The sequence below is a fragment of the Falco peregrinus genome, chromosome 1, assembly GCF_023634155.1.
Source record: "Falco peregrinus isolate bFalPer1 chromosome 1, bFalPer1.pri, whole genome shotgun sequence".
Taxonomy (NCBI): domain Eukaryota; kingdom Metazoa; phylum Chordata; class Aves; order Falconiformes; family Falconidae; genus Falco; species Falco peregrinus.
Genome location: NC_073721.1, coordinates 12,287,171 through 12,310,105, shown reverse-complemented (window position 1 = coordinate 12,310,105; position 22,935 = coordinate 12,287,171). Strand labels below are relative to the sequence as shown.

The following is a 22,935-nucleotide window of genomic DNA, read 5'->3' as shown; positions in this document are numbered from 1 at the left end:
TCCCATGGGTACTAGTTGAAGACTTGGTATTGTATTTGCGATTTCCAGAGATTGCTGTGACTCCCTGTCACAACACCACCTGCTGATGCACACAGAAGACTCCTTCAGAAAAAGGTTCTGTTATTAGAGCTGATATTAGGAAGGTCTGATCCTACAGGCATCCCTAGCACCCAAAATACGGATGAAGTGCTTTAGCGTACTGAGGCCAGGAGTCGTCACACCCTGGTCCGAATATCAACCTTCTGCAGAACTGTGATTTAAAATATAGACCAGTACAAGATGATACCTGTAATACTGCACACAGATTTCCTAGAGAAGAATAAATACAGCTACCCCAAAGACAGCTTTGCTGTTTTCTACCTGACTTCTCAACCGAGGAAGGGGCTGCAGCTATCTCTGGGACCCGTGCTACAAGACAGTGCCATTGAAGAGGCACGGCTGCTAGCCTGTCGCTTTCAGGAAGGCATGCATTTGGAGTCACAGTGTTCCTAAGGAATTATACAGCCCTTATGCTACAAATGGACAGTAATACATTTACTGCAAGAAGTAATAAACAAGTTTTTTCTTAGAAGCAGCAAATAGTAATGACAAAAGAAGTATGAGACAAATTTGTACTTTTTAAAAGAAGTCACCTTTTGCGGCTTTGCTTCTTCCCTTCCTAGGTAAGCCCTGTTCTTGGTCTGCCTTGCCTCATTACTGTGGTCAACTTTGTTGTTTAGATTCAGCTAGAAAATATTTAGCCAGCCAAGTCCCCCTCTCCAGGCCGGGCAGTCGTGCTGCAGGTTGGGAAGCGTGGTGAGGGAGGGAGGCGTGGGGTGAAGCACGCCTGCCTGTGTGCCCACGCATGCAACGACACACATGCGTAACCACCCTTATTCTCCACCAGTCATTTGCCAGCAGGGGACAGTGATAGTAACTCCTTTTTTTCCTGAGGAAAATTAAACACGTTGGTGACCTCAGTTCCATGCTTCGTAAAGCCAGTTCCGATGCAAAGATGTACAGCTACCTTCTCAGAGCGTGACTGCTTGCTCTGCTGCACTTAGCTGTGACTTACATGTGCCCAAATGAAACTGGTGTTGTTTTATTCCATTCCAGGTATCACTTCTAGTTTTAGATATGTTCGTAGTGATTCTGGAAAGGCTTTGGAAATCCATAGGGATACGTAAATATTATGCAAAATACCTCAGCAATTGCAAGACTTCAAAGGCAGCTGTAGGTGCTCAGGAGCACTTCTGAAATTCAGACCTTACGTACAGCTGGAGCTCACACTCAATATTCTAATAAGCTGAATTAAACAAAGGAAAAATACTGGATCCTTTGTGCATTTTCAAAGACAAACACGCATGAAGTGATTCGTCTTCAGTCTACAGCAAACACACTGCGCAACATACATTGATTTATTTAAAAAACTGTAAAAGTTGGACTTCTGAATTATTTTCTTTTATTTGCTGAGTACCGATGGAAGAAAAAAATGCCATGCATAAGTTACTATAGCATCATTGACACCACTAGAAAAAGCATCAGTTAAAAAGGGTAACGTTGGCAATCACTCACAGTTTGTTCTAATCACTCCTGCTACAGCCTTTGAAAGGCTTAAAATAAGCAGCCAGCCAAATAAAAACATATTACCTTCCAAGAGTGCTGAAAACATTCTTCTGCTTTCAGTACTATAAACCCTGGATGTACAGTACACTACAACAAAGTTGGAAGGACTGTAATGGCAAAGCACATCAGCCACGTAGCAGTAGCTACTCACAAACTGGCTCACTTAGTTGCGTTGTTACTTACCCGTGACAAGGTACTGTGTCCTGGTCTGTGATCCTTGACTCTTCTAGCTGTTGATATGCTGGTCCTGTAATTCCATTGAACCTACCCCGAGGTAAGGGAGGAGTCCTCCGAAAGGCATTTCTATGTAGCATCCCACTTTTTTGTCCTGGGCTGCAGCATGAAGAGAGACTTCTAGGAACAACACCAAGAGTACAGTAAAAATTATCACAGCAAAAGTGTTAACTTCTGCAAAGTAAAGATTCAGGTTTAGTAGCACACGGATTACTTTTTATAAACTTTGCTGTGGCGGTCTATGACATCAGTAGAAATTCTCTGTGGAAATATAATACTAAAATCCACAGTTAGCTGTTGTTTATGCCATATTTAATACATTGTCTTTCTTCTAGGAATGAAAATAATTGCATGGCATGTTAAACGTTTCCTTGTACTGGGTGAAGGATGCTTCTTTTTTTCCATGCTGCATACCATAATCCTGCTATATAGAGCTGACTCCTCAGATAGTAGAGGCAAACAGCACAGCTCCAGCATACCTACAGCTCAGCTCAAAATCATGTCTTAAATCGACAGCCCATTATATCATCTATCAGCCCGCTAGGTGCTGCTTCCTGATGCAACAACATTAAATCAGGAAAAAAATATAAGTGAGGAATGTAAGTGAGGCTTAAGAACTGCAGCTTGAAAAAACCATCTGCGACATGTTTTCTCCATGTCAAACAAAATGTCTTTTCTATATTGTTTTATTCTTGTTTTATATACAGATTGCTTTCTGGTTTATATGCATGGATAAATACTGTGTTGTTTCTTTATGTAATATAACACAAAGTGGAATATGATAAAAACAAGTAATAGTTTTCTACTTATTTTAGAAAATGGCTTTTGTAAACATATTTTGTAGTGTTTTGGAAGGAGAATGGATTTTTTCCATTACCTGCAGGAATTAAAAGGTATCTAGGATCCATAGTTTTGGTATATTAACCATAAATTCAGCTGCTGCTAATGCAAAAATAAAGCAACACAGAATTAAGGCAAGATATAACCTACTTCTGCTGTTACCAGGTCGCTGTATTGCACAGTGTGACTGGCTGTTCATTTTCCAGCTACTCCTATTTCTCTTGACACCTCCTGGCTCTCAAATGCAGACATATTACCTAATACTCTGTTACAACCTTAATGACAGTTTAATATAGGTTTTGTGGATGCTTTTTGAGAGTCATTATTTTTGGTTACGTGAATAATTTCAACTTCTGATACAATTCAGCTGTTGCAAAAGACTTTTGATAAATTTACTTCTTTTTTCCTATTATAACATGACTTAAAAGCAATCTGCATTTTACACCTAGTGGGAACTTTATTTATAGTTAGGGCCACATCTACTCCCAAAGCAATTCTTGCTTGGACCAAGTATCTTGGACAAATTCTCTTGGACAAATTCTCTTGGAGTGTACATTTCCATTAAAACCAATCTTTTCAACCACGAAGTCTAAACACAAGAAATAAATTCAACAGTCTCTATCCTACTGCTCCGCTTAGCAGTGTTCCATCACAGTCTTCACTCTGTTCTTTTCCACACTTTTACTTTCCTGGTGCTTTTTAATTGAAAAGATCAATAACCCATAGCAATAGCACTCCCTCAAGGATTTTTGATACTTCCTTAAATAGATTTTTCTTTAGCTATTAAGGAGGTTGTGAAAAACCTTTTTTAAAAACCTGAAGTACTGGCCTTTCAGTTCTGAAGGCTGAGTTCATGTTGTGAGTTACAGTTCATATTCTGTAAAATAACCCTACCACGTCACAAAAAAAAATTTGACAATTTCTGCTTGGGTGATTCTGAGGTTATTAAAGCAGGTGATTTTCAAAGATGCAGTTGAATGAATAATTTGTGACAGATAATGAACATCAGGGGGTTTTATTGATCACAGTATATTCATCAATGTACTACAAAAGTCAACAAACTGATTAACTTAACAGACTTTAGACTGATAAAAATTCAAAACTAGAAAGGCACTGTTTAATTGTGGCTGGATCGATGCCCTTGTGCACCTCCCTTGTTGGATAAGAGCACGTGGTCTCCCATCTAATAATGTGCGCATGCAAATTCACAAAAGCTCTGCATTTGTAATAGACATAATTTCAACACATACAGGTATACTGGAGATAACTGGTATGAACCTCCATGAAGATGCATAGAAATGACCTGTTTGGACTTCCTCCAACCTGCACTGCAACTCTCATTGCTGCACCAAACACTAGGCACTACGGGCTGCTAACGGCGCGCGGGCTGGTCACACTGAAGGCATCTGGCCCGTGCCAGCGTCGTCCTGCAATCACAGCAGCTCCAGCACCCTCAGAGCTTAAGCAATCGCTTTGTGGCTAGTGTGAGCTTCTTACGCTTTCAACATTTCTGACAGACAAAAGGGAGGGGAAAATGGACAAAAATAATCTGTGGTCAGGGATGAGACAAATTCACTCAGAAGAGCAGGGAAATATTTACAGGCAGTGCAGCTGCAAGATGCAGGACAACACTCATTTGTTGAAGCACCAAGGCCAAGATAGCAACCATTTTTGTTAAAACTTCTGTGAAAAAGTAACTCCAGCATAACAACGTTTTTCCTTTTTCACAAAACTGCTGTGAACATCAGCATACTCTTCCTCCGAAAACGTTACTAGAGTCCCCCTCAGGCTTCTGTTGTATTGCTCACATGAAGTGTGTCTCTCTCTCTGAGACACACAATGCCTTTTGGTGGATTTCTTCTGGGAATTTATCCTCCTTTAGCCACTGTTATGGTTTCTTCTTCTCTGTACTCTAATCTAACTGGATAAAAGGAACCAGCTCACATAACTGAGCTGCTGAATAAAACCGACGCAGAAGGAAAGCTGTAGCAGAAATGTCTTTAAAATCTAATGATCAATTACTCCAGAAAAACAAAAATCAGAATATGCTTAAACTGGTTAACAAATAATGCATGAACTAGGGAGAAACACAGTTCTGATGAATTAATGGTTTGAAAGAAGTAGTTCAACCATCTCAAAAGTTAATTAAGAATCTGGGATTCATTGTTGCAAATTGTTCTGTGTGAAAATTTTATTTAGGTTGAGCAAGCGAGTACAAACCAAGTCTGTTTCAGCAGGTGGGGTATTCTTTACTCAAGGCACGTACACAACTCCCAAGTGCAGTTAACTGTGTTCATGAAAAGAGACTTGCAGCACATTTACTGGAACTCTGGGAATCCTCCTGCACTGCTTTTTAGTTAGTTACTAAACAAAATTGAGTATACATCACATTATCAACATATTCAGAAGTAACTTTGTCAACAGAACATGAAAAGCATTATCAAGAGGATGACAATTAAAGTGTTAAAACTTTAGATGGGATCCCAATCCTTCCCTTGTTTAATAAGCACAATTGAGCTACAGAAATAGTCTTGATGTACATGGTTGTGTGTGTATCTATTTTACTTCTTCTTTCCTCCTCTTTCATGACCGTAATTCATGAAAAGAAAGATGCAAAGTTGAGGGAGGAAGGAAAGTTCTAAAATTGATTTTAAATACTCTGGCTCTGTACCTGCAAAAACTATACAGAGAGGTACATTATATTACATACTATACTATCTACTGATCATGAGGTGCAAGCATTAGTGTTGAAATGATGGATTTAGTCCTTGCAAAACAGAAACAGCACCTAGATACCCACTGACAGAGCTAGGTGCCAGATAGACAGTGTGTTCTGATATTCCCTGGGAGTCACATTTTTAGGCTAAGTTAGACAATCCACTGTTAACATTTGTACAGATCAACTATTCAGACTTTCAACCAATTTGCAATTTTAATAAAAAGGATCTGTTATACCTGAGAACATAAGCATCTCTCAATAAATACCATACAATAACGCTGTATCATGAAGCCCTTTTGTCAGACTGTTTAAAAGAATGACACACCATAAGCACGACCTATAGCATAGACACCTCCCCAAACGCAGAAAGTTAACGTTTGGGACTTCAACAAAGCTGTATGTGATTAAATTATCACAGAGATTATAAGGAGATTATTATGTCAAAAAAAGCTGTGACACGTGAGAACTGAACATAATAGTTTTTACCCCTTTTTTCTCTGTAGCGTCCTGTATCCCAAGCATTTAAACATCACTCTTTCCCTTGCCTCGGCAAAGTAATCGTGTACTCTCTCGGTGCATGATTACTGTCTAGGAAAACATCTCATCTACAATGGCACGATGACTTCTGTTTCCTAGCTTGTGTTTATGAACCATTACAGCTGTTCTGGTTCGCAGCCCAGGTGATGGAGTGGGACTGCAGCCTGTTGTTTGGAAAAACCTCTTCTCCCTTTGCATGTGCAGAAGAAGCTTTCCAGCAGCCAGCCTATATCTAGTAATCTACTCTGGATTTCTGAAATGGGAGCATTGTTGCTTCCTTTATGTATTCTTGTATTCGGCAAAAGCATGTGCTGGAGCTGACTGAGGGCTTTGCAACTCTACATAAATCCTTCCACACTACGCATATCATCTGATCACCACCCTGGTTCCACCAGAAGATACATACAATAGGTAAAGGGAACGGAGCGTGTGAAGGTACCTCAGTGGCACAGTTTAATTATCTGCCATAACTTCATCATTATACTCACCTCCATCCTAAAGCTATAATGATATCCAGGCTACTACTCCAGACCAGAAAGTTGTTCCATATTGAATGCATTGAGGATTCTTTTCAACTTGAATTGATTTATGATGAGTGTGCACCTATTTGTCATATATGTCACCATAGTCCTTCATTTACTTCTCATTATGCTTTCTCTGATGTATTTATAAGCAGCAGTCATATACTCTTTTCAGTGTTCTGAAGACTGAAATGAGACGGACTAAGGCTTTCTGTGGAACACAGGTCATTCATTCCTCACACTAGCTCGTGAATGCAATTTGAGTTCGTAGTAATCAGGAGGTCACTTTAACCAGGTGAGATGATAGTGGTGGTATTCTCATGCTATATTCAAACGAAGTGCCAACAGTATCTGAAGTGCTTTTAATGTTTCTGACTTTCTGATGGACGTCTTGATTAATAATTCCTCTTATCCCATATAACTTTTCCACAGATGCATCACTTTGTGACTTGCTTATCCTTTGACCAAGTAACATATACTGAAACTTTTCTCTCTCATTTTTTTCTTAAATTTTATTAGTTCCCAAATGCCTGACCTTGTATTTAGTACAGCTGAACTTCAATCCACCTCTATTATGCCACTCTTTAAAGTGATTAAATTAATTCTTTATATAGAGATCCTTATCTGTACTGTCTTTTAACACTTTTCAGTATGTTCCAACTTCTTTGCGCCAAAGCCATGCACAAAAGCATTAAACAAAATTTGTCCCCAATACTGACTAATTTGAGAGCTTCATTAGTGCTCCATAGGTGAATGTTTTCATCCCAGTGCTTACCCTCTCAGCATAACTCCTTACTATCTCCCTTTTAACCATCTCTGTGTATCTGCATCATAGTTTTCCTGCTTACTTTCTTCTATTATAGGCATTACACACACGTGACAACAAATGTGGACTGAGGCTGTGTAAAGATCTAGCTCACCTACATCAAATGCAAAAAAAAAAAAAGTCATCAGTTAATGTTGCAAGAGCTGCTCTGGTAAACCTCATGATAATTTTTAGCCTTTTTTTATCTACCCAAAGAATCTGTCCTAAAGACTTGACTAGTCTAATTCAACATAATACATAATAGGTTTTCAGTTCCTTCAATACGTTTTCCTCTTCCTAAATATTAGACAGTTGCTATTCCATCGTCACACAGCACAGCTCCCATTCTGATAGATTTTGCTACCAGACCTGAATTTTCAAGAGCCATTTCTCCTTCCAGACTTCTTTGATTAAGATTAATCAGACCATCTTGACTTGAGGGCTTTGATTTCTGGATTTTACTTCCACCTTGACTGCAGTAACATCTTTTTTTCATACATTTGATTCTATTCCCATTCTACCTTCATCCTCAAACAAGCAGCCCAACTGAAAAATGAAATATATTCATTCAGGATTGCCCTAACTGCTTCATCTGTTATCTCTATCCCACCATCAGGTATGCTTCTTCCTGCATAGCAGCCCTTTTCTTTATACAGCAAGAACAATTGATTGCTTTCAACATTACCAGTAATTCTTAACTCTCAATGATTCCTGGAAATGTTCACTTCAAGCACGACTTCTTGCCCTCTGTGATATAGTTTGTTTCTTTCCCTACATCCCATTCCTTTTAGGCATTCTCTTCAGTACATTTCTCCAGAAATCTATGTCCTTTCCTGGCGAAAACAGCAGATTGCTCATACTTTCGCCCTTTCTGGCTTCCTCTGCCCTTACATTCTTAGTTGCTTTAGTTTATCAATACTTGTTCTTTGAAATTTAATAGCCTTATTAACAGAATAACTTTAATTTATTCTTTCTTTTAATTTCAACTGAATCAATTATATTGGGAGCATAAAGAAAAAAACGGTTACTAAATCGAAAAATTGTTTTTACTGTGGTTTTCATGGTGTTAGAAGTTCATTAAAAATGCAAAGGCAAATTATTTCAGATTTTAGAGTAAGTTTGTCCTATGGTGGCATTTTTGTAAGACAATACAACTGCTCTAGGCTGAAAGCTTCTGCGTTTGGCTTTCATCATGGCATTCTGTGAAATGAATCCCTCTAAAATCAATGATGACTGAATCAATGAATGAAAGTCAGAATGACTAATTACCAAGAAAACTGCTATTCAAAGGGATCACAACTCAATCCCATAATTAAAAAAACCCTCTAATTTGTTTCTCTCTCTGTTAGAAATCAAAATAGTATGGGGTCTCTTACTAAAATCAACAGATAATCTGAGATGAATTTCTGAGCGCATTGTATACTTCACAGGAAGTTTACTGATTAAACACATTTGTTATTTTCCAGTTCTGACCACACTAGGAGTTGTTTTACATATGCAAGCAGATGATGTAAATTTCTTCTACCATAATAACAGTGCATAATACAGGTGAAATGTTTTAAGAGTGAGATTCAGATTAGACTCTAATTTTCAATTCAATCTCTGCAGTCATTCTTTGCATGCAGCTGAGGCTGGTAGAGACATAAAATTTGTATTATCTAGCAATCTGCTTGAAATAACTAGGTGATCTCTGTCAGTTGAATTTCAGCAACCACAAATGACTCCCCACCTTGATAGTTTTACTGCAAGGCCAAAATTGTATTTGTTTTAGGAACTGGAAACAGACAGCTCCTGATTTTAAGAAATGATCACCCATCATTAGTGCCCTTGAAAACACCAGCAGAGAAAATAGGTCTGAATGTGGAACAAAATATTTCTGCAGGAAGCAGAAATAAAACAATAATATAGTTTTAAAACAACATAAACAGAGAACCTGCAAAGCCGCTGTAATTTTTCCAGGCTTCTTTCAGGTTTGCAATGGAATGAAGGGATGTTTATGACAAAATGTGTCCCAGTAAAAAAAGGTTTCCTCATTTGGCCACATCAAACACTATTTAGAAATTAAATTAGGAAGCTGTCACAGGGTGCATGCATTAAAGACAGCCTTATAAGTCTTAAATGTTCAAGTTTGTTGCATGTTTTATAAAGCAGGGGCCTTTTACAATAAATCTTAACTATGCAATAATTCTTTATAAATTAAGCTAGTCATTGCACATCTTAAAACAGTCCTGAAGACTCTTGAGATAGTCCAGTGGTTGACATCTGCAAAAAAGATGACTGTTGGGTTGTTTTGTTTTTGAGGTTTTTGTTTTGGCGTGGGGTTTTTTTGTTTGCTTTTTTTGCCGTTTTTTTTTGGGGTGGGTGTGTTTTTTTTCCCACCCCCCTTGAAAAGAGATTTTGTGTGCAAAGGTGTTAAAATGCGCAATCTGTGATTCTGCATTAGTTCACTGTAAATTCAGTGTAGTTTATTCTGTAATTTCCCTATGGAAAACAGCAAGTCTAGATTGTTATTCAGCTTTTATTTTAAGTGACGTTCATAACCAGAAAGAATATTTTCAGTCTTTGATTTATTTCCACAATTTTAAGCTTAGGTAATGTCATGGTACAGCACCTAAAACATTTTAAACTTGGATATTGCAATCATGTTATTAAAGGTAAGGGAATGTCACTGTGTTTTTTCTGAACGTCACCTTTTGACTAAATGGAGATAAAACTCCTCCCAGAACTTCCGTGGAAAGCATTGTAGGCAACAATTCCATAGTTCATCTATGTTCGGTAAAATTACTAAGCATATTTTGAAAATCTCTATGCAATAAGGAATAAGCCCTGACAAATGGATCTGACATGACAGGTGGCATCATTTTTCTCATGCCAAATTACAGCCTTAAGTAAGGTAAAAGTAGATAGGACCCAAATATTCCCTACTGGCTCATATGCTGCACTTTGCCAGGTTAAGCAAATAATTCATTTAAAAGAGAAGGAACATGTAGCTGACTGGGGGACTGCACTGAAAATACACCAAATACCACAGAAGCTAGATCATAACCTCATGCAACCCCAGAATTTTTATTAGTAATTTTTTTTTTATGTCCTTTTTAATAAATGTTTTCCCCTACGGATCATCTAGCTAAAAAATTCTGAACTATTTTTCTCAGCCTTTTGTTTTCCTCTCTCTGTGCTTTGGATCAGATGTTACCACTGCCATTCCACCAACACTATTGCTCATACCAGATACGAGCTTGGTTTCTAGTCCCATAATGAAGCACCTGCATTCTTTTTCATCCAAAAGGGCTATAAACAGAATTCTAATCCAAATGCCATCCAGTGATGGGTGACTTTCCTCTTTTCTGCCTCTTGGAAACAACTATCCAAACTTTTTAAATACTGGTTTTCAAAGGCCACCATGTGTTCATAAATAAGTCGTTATTCATTTCAAGTATTACTTGTTTTTAAGAAACAGCGAGGAAGGCTGGAAGTTCGCAGCCATATCTTTCTGCAGCAAATGTGTCATTAACTTTATGAACATCGATAAGGAAAGTCTTGTTTTAATGGTTTCTCAAACTACAGTTGTTTCATTCACTGGTTTGTGTCTACAGCTTGGATGGTATCTTTAAATGCTTCCTCTAGGATTTTTACAAAACACAGATAAAGTCGGCAAGCATTTTGATTGCCTTTTATGTCTGCAGCTAAGAAAATGCTTGGACATCTGTTTAATGAGTCGGCTGAGGCTGTGTTGGTAGCATACCATTCCGCATCTCCCCTAGTCACAGCGCGCAATAATCCTGCACACATATCACCGGCTCAGCGACATCCCTCGGCCGCCTGCCAAATCTCCCATCAGACGGCTGTTTGCTTACCTATGTTGCTTGATGGGCTGGGTTCCTCTGTCGGGAGACAAGGCCTCTGGGAAAGACTGAGGGCCTGAAAAACTAGACTCCATAACTTTGTGCAGAATAGGCCCAGGATGCCTATCTGTTTTTGAATACTGTAGCACAGAGAATAAAATTAATTAATACACAAAAGGCAAAGTACATTGATGATGCTATTCAATCAGAATTCATACTGGAGCAGGGTAAGGAGCACTCTAATGCATTTTTAAATTAAAATTAGGCATTGCAGGTAATACGTTCATTCACTATTGTTTACACAGCAGGAAGTGCTGCTACTCATTATCCCCCATTACCTTCTCCACATCAAAATGATGATATCCGCATTAGTAGCAAAATTACTGACTGATCTGCCCATAATGATAGGGAACACTGATCCCTTTGACTAAAAGCCTGTTTTCGCGACTGTCCATGCAGAGACAGAGATCACAAAACACATATCACAGGACGGTCAACACCTTCTTGGGTCATTTGGTGATCTCAGTCAAACCCTGCTTTCATCAGCATGCATGACTATGAGAACCAAACTGAGACAGCATTTGTATCATCAGGTAAGAAAAATATGCGAATCTTATCTGTAGAGCAAGATATCCCTTCTGAGTAAGTCTGAAACTTTTGACCTGGGAGTATCTGTGCTAGTAAGAACGGTGTAAACATAATTCTTGTTGTGACAGTTGTAGGCGTAGGGCAGGCTCTGGGCACACAGGGAGGCACAAAGGTCTGTAGAGCAGACACCGGACATGAATGAGAACAGAATTCCTTCTTCTTGCTTTGTGATTCAACTGAAAATTCTACAAAAATGGTCTCTGATCCTGAATGGAACCAGAAATTCAAAGTATATAAAAAAAGCTGCATTTTGGCTTGGAAGTAGATAGAATCAGTGTTGTTAGTGGTTACTGGGTGATATGTCAGATAAATGAGAGCTTAACCCACATTTCCACTCAGGTATGAAAAATACTGCACCTTGCAGATTTTTTTTACATTGCATTACAATGACCTGTACTAAAAATAAATGGTCTATTTTTCTTTAATCCATTTCCTTCTGTATTGAGTTTGTATCTCTATTACTAGATACCTAGAGATACACGTTATCTTTACAATAAACTAGTATTGGGGAAGCTGTAATGTGATTAAATATTTTAAACAGAAAACGCAAAATAATAATGATCTTTTAAAAAATCACAGCGGTGAAAACCGCCATGCTATGATGCAATAGGATAAACATTTGTGGAGAAGATAGGAAGATTTCTTTCAAAGTACAGTTCTTCATAACTATTTTGTTGTCTAACAAATGACCAATAACTCCTTAAAAATACAGAATTATTTTCTGATTCTCACTTATTCTTATCTACATTTCCCCAGACTTCAGCAAAATCAAAAAAGAAAGTCATACAAGATTACTCTCTTTTAAAAATGGGCAATTTTAGTCCATCTACTCAGACTTATGACCGATTTCTATAGATAAAATAACAGACCTTCCAATTTTTCTCCAGTGCTCTCCTCCCTCTTTCTGCTGTGTGAAATACCCACACAAACACAGCTCAAATCACTGCTTACGTGCTTCTGAAGGCAAAGCTACGAGAGTGACAATATGCAAAATGTTGCCGCATGCATGAAGTAAACACAACTGAAATAATAAGAAGAAACATATTCCACTCTTATTTCTTTCAGTTACTATGATCTTAGTTGTCACTTGTAAACGTTGCAGATAAAATATTCAGACAGAAGTACAATTTTTAAGGTACTCATGTCTGTGAAGGTTTTAAACTTTAATAGTTATCTTGCCAGCTACAGAAGTGAAACTGTCTTTTATTTCTGACCTGAATAAATCAATTTGAGCTATGTAAAGAATGGGTTGTTAGTGCCAGGAAGCTATTTCTATCCTTTTTTTTGGTGTTTGTTCATGATATTAAATTGATGGTCTGAATGGCTTAGAAGACCATGAGTATGAACTGAATCATAACGGGTAATTAGAGATAAGCTGCATCTTTTGCTACATCTATAGTTAAAGTGGATGTGGGCTGCAGTGATGGTATAAAGGGGCTTTCCTCATCACAGCTGAGGAAAACCGGGACCCCCAGAAGCTGCTCCGATGCTGACCAGCAAACTACACTGCAGGTCCAACACTCAGAACCACCCAGTCACAGCCTGCAGAGGAGATTTTTGCCCCCTAACCAAACATCTCTTTTATGCCATTTTCAGATAAACTACTTACCAGTTACCATAACAGCCATAACATTAATTACAATGACAACATGAATCACAATTTAAATCCAGGGTCTGAATATACAGAGAATTTGAACAATGTAATTGAACTTGTTTGGATGTATCACATTTTTCATACATTTTAATAGGTTTAAAGATGGTTGGGTTTATTCTCCTTTAGCTTAACCATAATTGCCACATCCTTTCTCTGAGACCTTCTCTGGAGAAAAATATCTTCAGATTTCTGTGAGGAGCTGATGGCAGTATCAGTTTGTGCCCCCAGAAGTATGGTACAGGATTAGTCCCCATCCGTATCCCAATAGAGCCCATCCCACTGCTTCCACAGCCCAATCCTCATCTGGGCTGAGCTCTTTGGAGGCCTCTGACCATTGCGAGCTGCTGAATACTCAGCCATGTTGGAGAATAAGCTGTGAAACACTTTCAAAGGACTGTTCCAGCAGGTTGAAAGCATCACTGAAAGCTTTTTTTTTTTTTTTTATGGTTTATTGTCTTCTTGCCCAATTATTTGTGCTTGTTTGAGCAATTACCGAGAAACGCTGATGCATATGGCTAAATAAATTAAAGAATAATGATAGCATTTTAAAATAAACCATTTTGCAAATCTTCAATTTTTCATGGTTTCGTGGAGAAAATCATCTGTTATGTACAATTACTCAACTCCCTGACAATAAAATTCCACTCCCTGCTAGTTAAAGCTAAGCAAATCTGCATAGGCAGCCTGGGCTAGGAGACAAGAAAGCAGCCTCTGCTGCTGACCTGCTATACAACTGTGAGCACGTAATTCCCCTGCTCCATGCCTTGTATTCTTTATTCTAAAATGTAGGATCGATGGATAACAAATGCCACTCAAGTGTGACAGAATAGCTTGACACTGTTGTCCTAGTATTATGCAAAACAACACACCCATCCCTGCTCCCAGCTTTTCTTAGCTCTTCCTCCTCCTTGACTTGCCTAAAATAGTAATAAAAAAAGTCCAGAAAACCATGCAGCACTGGAAGAGAGGTGATGCAGGGATACCATTTCAAAAAGGACCAAGAAGGCAGAGGGGTCAGTTTTAAAATTACATTCAGAGCGAGTGCCTCAAGGAGGTAAAGAGCCAGTGATTTTTCTGGACGGGTTGATCTTTCACAAAAGCCCATCAGGTGGTATATTTAACATCCTTTCAGCTGTTCCCATACTCAACTTATGTTTCGTTGTCTACAGTAGCTCTAGACTAGCCAGTAAATTTGAGTTTGTCTATCCTGGCAGCTCTTCCTAAGTAGTCATGTGGTGCAGAAATGGGAAATTTGCTCTTGATCGTGGCTGATAAATCACATCATAACTCAGGCAAAACCACACAGTAATCTTTTAAAAGATTTAGGTGTATCTATTGCTCAACATATATCAATCACATTTTTATCTCAGTGACTAAAAAGAATTCATTTCCTATTACTATCAACAAAAGGCAACAAGATACAAAAAAAGCAGTTTTCCCCCTCATTATAAGAATAGCAGAAACCTGGAACTGGTGATTGCAAGCTATTAGAAACAAGTGTAGTGAAAAGTGAAACCACATGCTACAGCATGAAAAGCATATTAACCACCTCCAAGGGAAAGTGGTGGGGAATTAATAGATCCACTTAGTATGATGGGAGAAGGTATTAAAATCCACAAAGGTGAAAAAGACCACTTTAAACAACAATGACAACTAATGGAATCACTAAAGGAGTGGCAAGGTTTCTTTTTTTGTTGCTGTTGCATGACATGTTTGTCAAGTTATGAGAATTTAAAGAAACCCTCAAGTCAGCGTGGCAAAAGGAGCTAGTAATCAGGAGCACAATTAAGATTCATGAAGACTGGTGAATTACGGAAAAACTGGAGGGCCACAGCACCTCCTCTTGCCCCTTGCACAGGGTGTAGGAGGGGGCAGAGAGCACTTTCTAAGAGGGGCAGCTGAGAATGACAATTTACTTCCTTTCGCCTATGAGGACATCAAACTGCTGCAGTCTTGTGGAGCACATTCATTAAATACCTCTCAAGGAGGATATAATCTCTTTGGGAAGGGGAACATAATACTAGGAAGTCCAAAGTTTCATGCATTAGGTGAAATAAAGCTGAATCTCCTGTGTACCTTCAAGATCCTGTATTAAAAACTAGCACATCTATCTCTTTCTGACTGAAGAATTATAGCAGGATTACCAGTGCATTAGTATCCAAATCCAAGATGCCAGAAAACCTAGCAAGAAATTAAGTGTGTTGCTGCCAGAATATTTGGAGAAAGCAGTGGACTTTAAGAAAGTTCAGGAGAAATACTAGGAGCTGTGTTCAAACAGTTATTTATGAATCCTGCTTACAGTATACAGTATTTTCCATCTAATCTGTATCCCAAACAAAATAGTGGAATCAATACCAAGAGAAATAGACTCAGCACAGGTGAACACAATTACCAGCTATGAGCAGCAGGAGTTCGGAGAGAATATAGCTGTCCTGACAAAATCCAAGCTTTTTTTTTTTTTTTTTTTCTTATTTACAGAATCACAACTGAGCAAAGGAAGGCAGTGGAGGAGATGTAACGCATTTGAGTGTGGGAAGGAAAAGCATGTGTTACTTCAAAACATTGTCAATGCAAAGAAAGAGCTTCATTCCCTGCAATATAGCAAACGACAGGGAGGCATGCGTGTTTTAACTCGGGTGCCTAACTCCTTGTGTTCTTCCTCAGCCTCAGGTCTTGCTGAGGGAGGTGCGGGGATGTGGCCATTCTTTCTTGCTTATGTTTACCCTGCTGACCAGAGAGGGCAAAAACCCCAAAGCCAGTAACTTCTTAAATGAATGGAGTTTTAAAAACCCTACATTTTTCAGTTGGCCAGCTCTGGTTTTTACCCCTGTATATCCTGTTGCTTAATTTGAATATCCACATCTGAAAGAGCAATCCTGCCATATGGAAGTTTAATGAACATGGGGGAATGTCCAACACTTCAAATCCATTTCTTAAACACTGTCTTTTGAAATAAGGATTGTTGCAAAGTAACTCGGTAGTCTAGGATGCAGCAGGAGAATTCTGATACAAATGGAAAGTGTTTTAAAGGCAAATATTTAGAGCTTTTAACCTTGTATATGGTTCTTATGAACACACTAATGTAAAGAAGCTTTAATTAGCATAGAGGTGGGATATCATGGGGACTGAGGTCCACTGTCCTTTTCTTTCTGCAGTAATGCAAACAGCTGCAACTAAAGTGAGTTAGGCTAGAATAAAATGTAAAATGCAAACTTGTAATTCATTTTAATACTTGGTTCAAAAGTGAAATGTGTGTTTTTTCTGTTAACAGCAATTTTGATACATTCACATGGCTTCTCTCATTTTAAAAATATTCAGAATGGGTGTTGAAAATAAGTAATAAATAATAATTCTTTCCCTAATGTCCAGTCAAGGGAAAAAGGGAAAAAAAGGAATGATAAGAAGTAGTAGATTGGTCAAAGTCTTTACAGCCACAAACCACTTCAAACACTATCTGCTACACCCTGGGTCCTGGGAAATAAGTAAAACCTCGTTCTAGAGCAATTTGGAAAGATCCATGCATCCTTTACTAAATGTAGCAACCTCTGAGTCAAAATGTGATGGCTTTTTCGGAATGGACATTATTCGAATAGTCATCAAGAATAAGGAACCCTATGCAACTATTCTCAGGTCTACACTAACATATTCTTCTCTATAGAAGAAAAAAGGAAGGTGAACAACCTGAAAGCAACACCAGGTCCATTCAAAATAGGCAGAGGAAAAATACAGGACAACCTTTTAGGGAAAGAGAGAAAGGTGACATACAGGCACGACAGTTTTCCCATGCAAGAGGAGCACTTGGAGTGGGAAAAGGAACAGCTTCCAGTGTTCCATAAACCAGAATGCCTAGCCTACAGAAAATAACCCCCTTGATTTATTTACATTTTTATTGGCTCCTGGAAATGAAGAGAACTAAGATTTCTCCACAGACCCCTGTGGGTGGAGCTGCAGATGGAAACCACAGAGAGGTCACCTGCAGGCAGTGACGGGCAGAAAGGCGGCAGCGGAGCCGCAGGAGCGAGCGGTGGGCGCCTTCCCCTCCCCACACCACTGCCTGGGCCCTCCCTTTCCCACCCAGCAGATACACCCGGGGCAGATCTCTGGTCTCTGATGGGAAGCCACTCAGCCATTCTTACAAAATGCCATTTCAGAGTTCTTTTCTGCTGCCTTGCCATATGCCTTGCCCTTTTTTCCCCCTCCAATCTACCAAGATTTGTAAATATTTCATGAAGTGCCTACATGCGTTCCTGCACTAAAATCTTGCTAACAATAGAAACCATTACTAACCTGTGCTGTTATGCTACATCCTGCACAAGGTCACTCTGTTTCTCTTCCTTAGTATCTTTGCTCCCAAAGGGAAAATGCATTAGTGGCAAGAAGAAAACAGCTGCCTGCAAGCAGCCACAAGAAAACGGTGTTAATTACCAGCACTGATAATGCTGGTCTGAACAGCATTCAAAACCGAAAAGCAAATTTGGATTAAAAAAATAATAATAATGTTTCTCAATTTTTAGTATCTGGAATTTACAAACTGCTACTTCAGCCATTATGGCTACTGTTATGGCAAAAGAAAAAGACTTAAATAAAGCTTGTTGATGTGTTTGTCAGCTGCTCAGAAGACATCAGATAGCTCATTGTGATCATGGGATGACAAAATGTTGCACTGAACTACAGTGAGAAAAAGGCAAAGAACATAAGTCTTAGTGTTAACCAAGACCTACTTTACATGTTAGAATGAAAGGATCGCAAAAGTTCTTTATAACTCTACCTTTTGTTGCCATCATTACAAGCCAAAAACGCTCCCAACAGCATTTATTTTTATGGGTTATAAGTAATATATGACTGAATGAACTGAAAATGAAACAAAGAATTGCACAAAGTTCCCTAAACAACTGTGATTATGTCAGTTTAGTGAAGCTATCCTCCTTCTTGAAATAGCACATTTTTCCTGAACCACAAAGCATATCATGACCACAGTGGTGCTCCTATAAAACAAAACTTCTCATGAACACAAGCAATTCTTTGACAACTCCTCTGCCATAGCATGGAGGCTCTGCTTACTCTGAATTGGTTAAAAGGGCTTATACTTATTTCTACATTAACTGCATGTAAACCAGAAGTTCAGTCATCTTAGGCTAAGTGGGCATGAGAGTGCTCTCTTGTGCTAAACTCCCATTATTTTGACAGAATCTGGAAAATAAGGTAGCCAGCCCTTTAAGCAAAGTTAAGATACTTTAAAAAAAAAAAAAAAAAAGTGTAGCATTTAGAAAGGCTTCAAGACATCTTTTATGATTTCCTATTATATTGCTACCAGGATCCTTCTCAGTTGTTCCAAAGACTTTGTTCCAAATAAGACAGCACTAATTGTGTTAGTTAGGGAGAAGAGAATGACATGCATTGGAAAATACCTTGCACCCAGGGCTAAATAAATTAGTCCTCTTCAAGTTCCTTATATCAAATAAGCTTTATGCATTTCATAATTGTGGGATTGTATTAACTTATATATAACTATACACAGAAAATTACTAAATAATTTTCAAATTTAGTTTGAACAAACTATTCTCTTTCTGGTATTAGAAAACCCCTTTAACTCAAAACCCAGGAAAAAGAGACGTCTGCACAGTCTTGCCTTGGGCAATAGTCTACATGTATAAATGTAATTCTAGATTTTGAATTTACTCTGAACTAACTTAGACAGATCTACATTTTTTCATGCAGGTTCATTAATTATTGGAAGACTTGAAATCAGTTAAGATCAAGGACCCCCATCTCACCTATAAACCACACATATGCACCAAAGTATTGCCAGAAACTGTAACAGTAATTTCCACTGCTGGATGCAGAGCTAGGGGGCTCAGCAAGCTATATTACATGAACAAAATGTACCAGCATCCATTGAAATAACTTTAGAAAAAAAAAAAAATAATCCCTCCTTGGTGTTTTCTATTAACAGACCTGATAGAAAACATTTTATGAAAGAGGTGAGAATTCTTGTTCCCATTGCTCAGATGCTAATAGCAACATGGCGATGTGCTGCCATCAGCAGCAGGAACTCAGCCAGGCTATTAAGTGTTGTGGCTGGCAGGATTACTTACATTTTGCAGCTGGACTCGGCTTTGTGCCATACAGTCTGACTTTGCCATCATGCTGGAAGCATTTAGGCTGTAGGTTTTCCTATTCTGTGTTTCTTTCAGCTGTTCATGAATTTGCTTTGTTTGTTTCCTGCAGAGAGAAATAAAATTCACGTAAGAAAAAGCTAGTTTGATCTTGTACTATAGCCATGATATTTTTATAGCCATGGTTCTCTTTGTTCAAAACTTCACCGTATTAGATTAACCAGCTGAGCTCATTTGCTAGTGTCTAGTAATTTCAGTGCAGTGGTCATCTTCTAGTAAGGCTGAAGAAAGGAAAAAAGAGCTCTTCTATTTAAAATATCTTCTATTCTCAGATTACTGTAACAGCATGCCAGTTGTTTTAGTGCAGAATTTCGTAAGGTCATCTATTACATATTTAACAATAGCTTGCAATAGGCCCGAGTATTAAAAAAGCATTGACACAAAAGAAGTGTCGAAGAATCAAAGATTTCTGCTAGCTGATTAGACGTGACCTGTAAGCCAGTATCTTGTATAGACCAGCTTTTACTTACATGCTTAAACCTGGAAAAAAAAATCAGAATGGTATCTAAGGCTGCATTTTTGACATATTATACTATGATCTGCAATGTCAGAGAAAGGAATACCACAAGACGAATCACTTACAATGTTCAGGATATTACTACGGTATTAATAAAGGCTTTCTGTTTCTGCCACACTATATTGACAAACTGAGTTTTAAAGTTCTGTACCTGACTGAGGATATGAGGCAGCAAATTTTCATTTAAATATTTCTTTTATCTTCTGCAAACAGATATCTCAGCTGGGCAAAAACTGTTAGAAAACTATATTTAAGGTCTTTTATCAGAGTCTATTCTTCCGATAAGCTACATTGTCTGAGACTATCAGTTTTAAATTATCATGAGAAATAACTCCACAATACTATTTTCATTCTTTTCTTCCTTCCTGTCCTTCCTTTTTCTCCCCAGCAGATACATCTCCAGCAGCAAACCTACAAAGGCCTTGGAAACGATTCAGCAAGGTCAAGGACTCGCCAGCAGCAGCAGCGACACTTCGTTATGCCACCACAGCTTTTGGAAAGCAATTGGCGTGGAGCCCGGTTTCAGGAGGAAGTGATTTCAGAAAATGTTGATACGAAATAAAGGACATACAGTCTTTCTACAGTGAAATTTGAAATTTTAGCAAAGAAGCTTCAGCAACATTTTTAAAAATTTCTGGTGATGTTGCTGCTGAAAGCCTTGTGACATCGTCAAGTCTGGCAGCATCTTACCTGACTCAGGCCAATGAATTTGACACTGAATGTACTATACAAGTCATTGTAACTTCTTTTAGTGGAGCTTGTGTCTAGTGCAGTAAAGTGTAAGAAACCAGAAGAAAATTACTTAAGTGGTTAAGGGGGGAGACTGTGAGAAAGGACAAGTTTTCTCAACATGAAAGCAAGCAGTGCAAAGTGTCACAGTTAGATATTCAATTTTAATAATATAGTTTTAAATGTATTAAAATAAATGACATTTCCTCTGCCTTTAAGTCTCTTAGTTCTGAATCAGCACTGCATAATTTCAGCATTTGCTTACATTCAACAGGCCATAAGCACCTGCACAGAAGTAGGTATTTGTTATAGCACGTTTTCTGAATCCAGGTATAAACTACAATAAATCTTGGACCCTGTATGTATCTTTTATGTTTCTATTAACATCCTATTTTGAAACAGCATGGGAAATGGAAAAAAAATAATTACATTGTAAGCATGTTACAAATATGAGTGGCATATTTTGTGTATAGCTAAGCAGATCATAACTAGCAAGATTTATGAATATGGGTGGGTGAGGAAATAATTTCTGAAGCCCAAAAACTTATTAAACTTTCAAATTTCTTCCTTAACCAAAACAACTTGTAAAGTTAATATCAGAATAATCTGAATAGATATATAATCTGAAGGACTATAGTGAAAATTAAATTGGTTGACTCAGAAACATCTCTTTTAAAAACATTTTTTGATATCTACTGATTTTTGAAACCAGTGAAATTGAATAATTTAATTTGTAAAATTAAAAGATTTTGGAATGCTAATTTGGATTTATTTAGAAAACTTGTGTTTAGAGAACTGTTTCTACATCTATAAACACATCTCAGTAAACTGGAATGCTCAGCTTCACTGCTGCAATCCTTAACATTACAATTGAGATTCCTGAAGACAATTTACTGAGAGAAACAATCTAATAACTAATTTCCTTTTATGTTCATGCAACCTAACATTAATATTAGGTTTATGCATATTCATTTTGCCAAACTATAGGATGCACAGTTATAAAACTAGAAATTATGAATAATACAAAGTTACTTACCGACTAATATATTTATTTTATAAATTTTGTTTTCAAAACAAATGGGCCTTATGTGTTCTACTTTAGAGCTATTTGGCAATAAAGTATTGTTACTTCAGGAAGAAATAAAGTCACTAGTCATTTATAAAATTCTAAGCTATAAAGAGCAGCCCATTACTGTATGCTCCCTCTGTTGCTGACACTTACAGCACTTTCTTGATTACCCTAAAAGGAATAATTTAAAGGGCATAGTGTTTAATTATAGTTCTAAACTTCCTCAGATTGAATTTATTTTTAAATCAGGACTTTTAATTTAATGGTACACAGGGAAGTGATCTTTCTAGCAGCAGGTATTGTCAGACTAAGAAAGCCAGGGTCAGTGCCTTCATGGAAAATATATTTTATAAAAGGTGCACCATTCAGGGGTTCTGTAGCTGCAAGTAGTATGATACACCAAATTAAACCCACGGATTATGTCCCATGGAGGAGGAATTCTTTGACAACTCTTAAGCATGACCAAGACACATCTGCCTGATGAAGAAGCTCCTGAAAATGTGTTGCCTAAAAGCTAACATAAGATAAGGGCAGAGGCACTCTAAATTTATTGGGTTTTACATCCTTAAGACACTGGTCAACATCACAGTTATGATACTGTTTTATGCAGCCTCTATGCAACCCAGTCTAGACACTCTAATATATTTTTTGGACAGTTTGCTAGATAAGCCACAGCCAGTGAGTTAGGGATTGATTGCTACCTTACCATTACTGTGCTTCATATATCTGGTAAGACCTCTTGACTGAACAGGAGGTGCTCATTTTCTCATTACTCTTCAAACTTCACTTCCAAGAATCTGGCATAAGCACACTTCAACTCTTCCCAGTAATTCTTAACTAGCGTATTTATAATGCAGATGAAAACCCAAACCGAACACCACCACCTCCTGCTGAGATGCGAAGCACTACTGCCCTGTGAGTTCATCTTTGAGCTATTATTTCTACTCATTATTTTTAGACCTAGCTCTCCCCACCACCTCATCAAAGTCACAGTATTTTGAAGGCTGTTCCAGTCCAGCTCTACCGCTCCCTACAG

The 22,935-nt window shown here is 38.0% G+C and overlaps 1 protein-coding gene across 1 annotated transcript in view; it reads right to left on the bottom strand.

Annotated features, from left to right (window-relative positions):
• NRG3 (neuregulin 3) overlaps positions 1–22,935 on the bottom strand; it is a 418,813-nt gene that overhangs the window by 5,797 nt on the left and 390,081 nt on the right. Inside the window, exons 6-8 of the mRNA XM_055791158.1 lie at positions 19,504–19,630; positions 11,119–11,246; positions 1,789–1,959 (exon numbers count right to left, since the gene is read on the bottom strand). Coding sequence (XP_055647133.1) covers positions 1,789–1,959; positions 11,119–11,246; positions 19,504–19,630 — 426 coding nt within the window. The remainder of the gene's footprint in view (positions 1–1,788; positions 1,960–11,118; positions 11,247–19,503; positions 19,631–22,935) is intronic.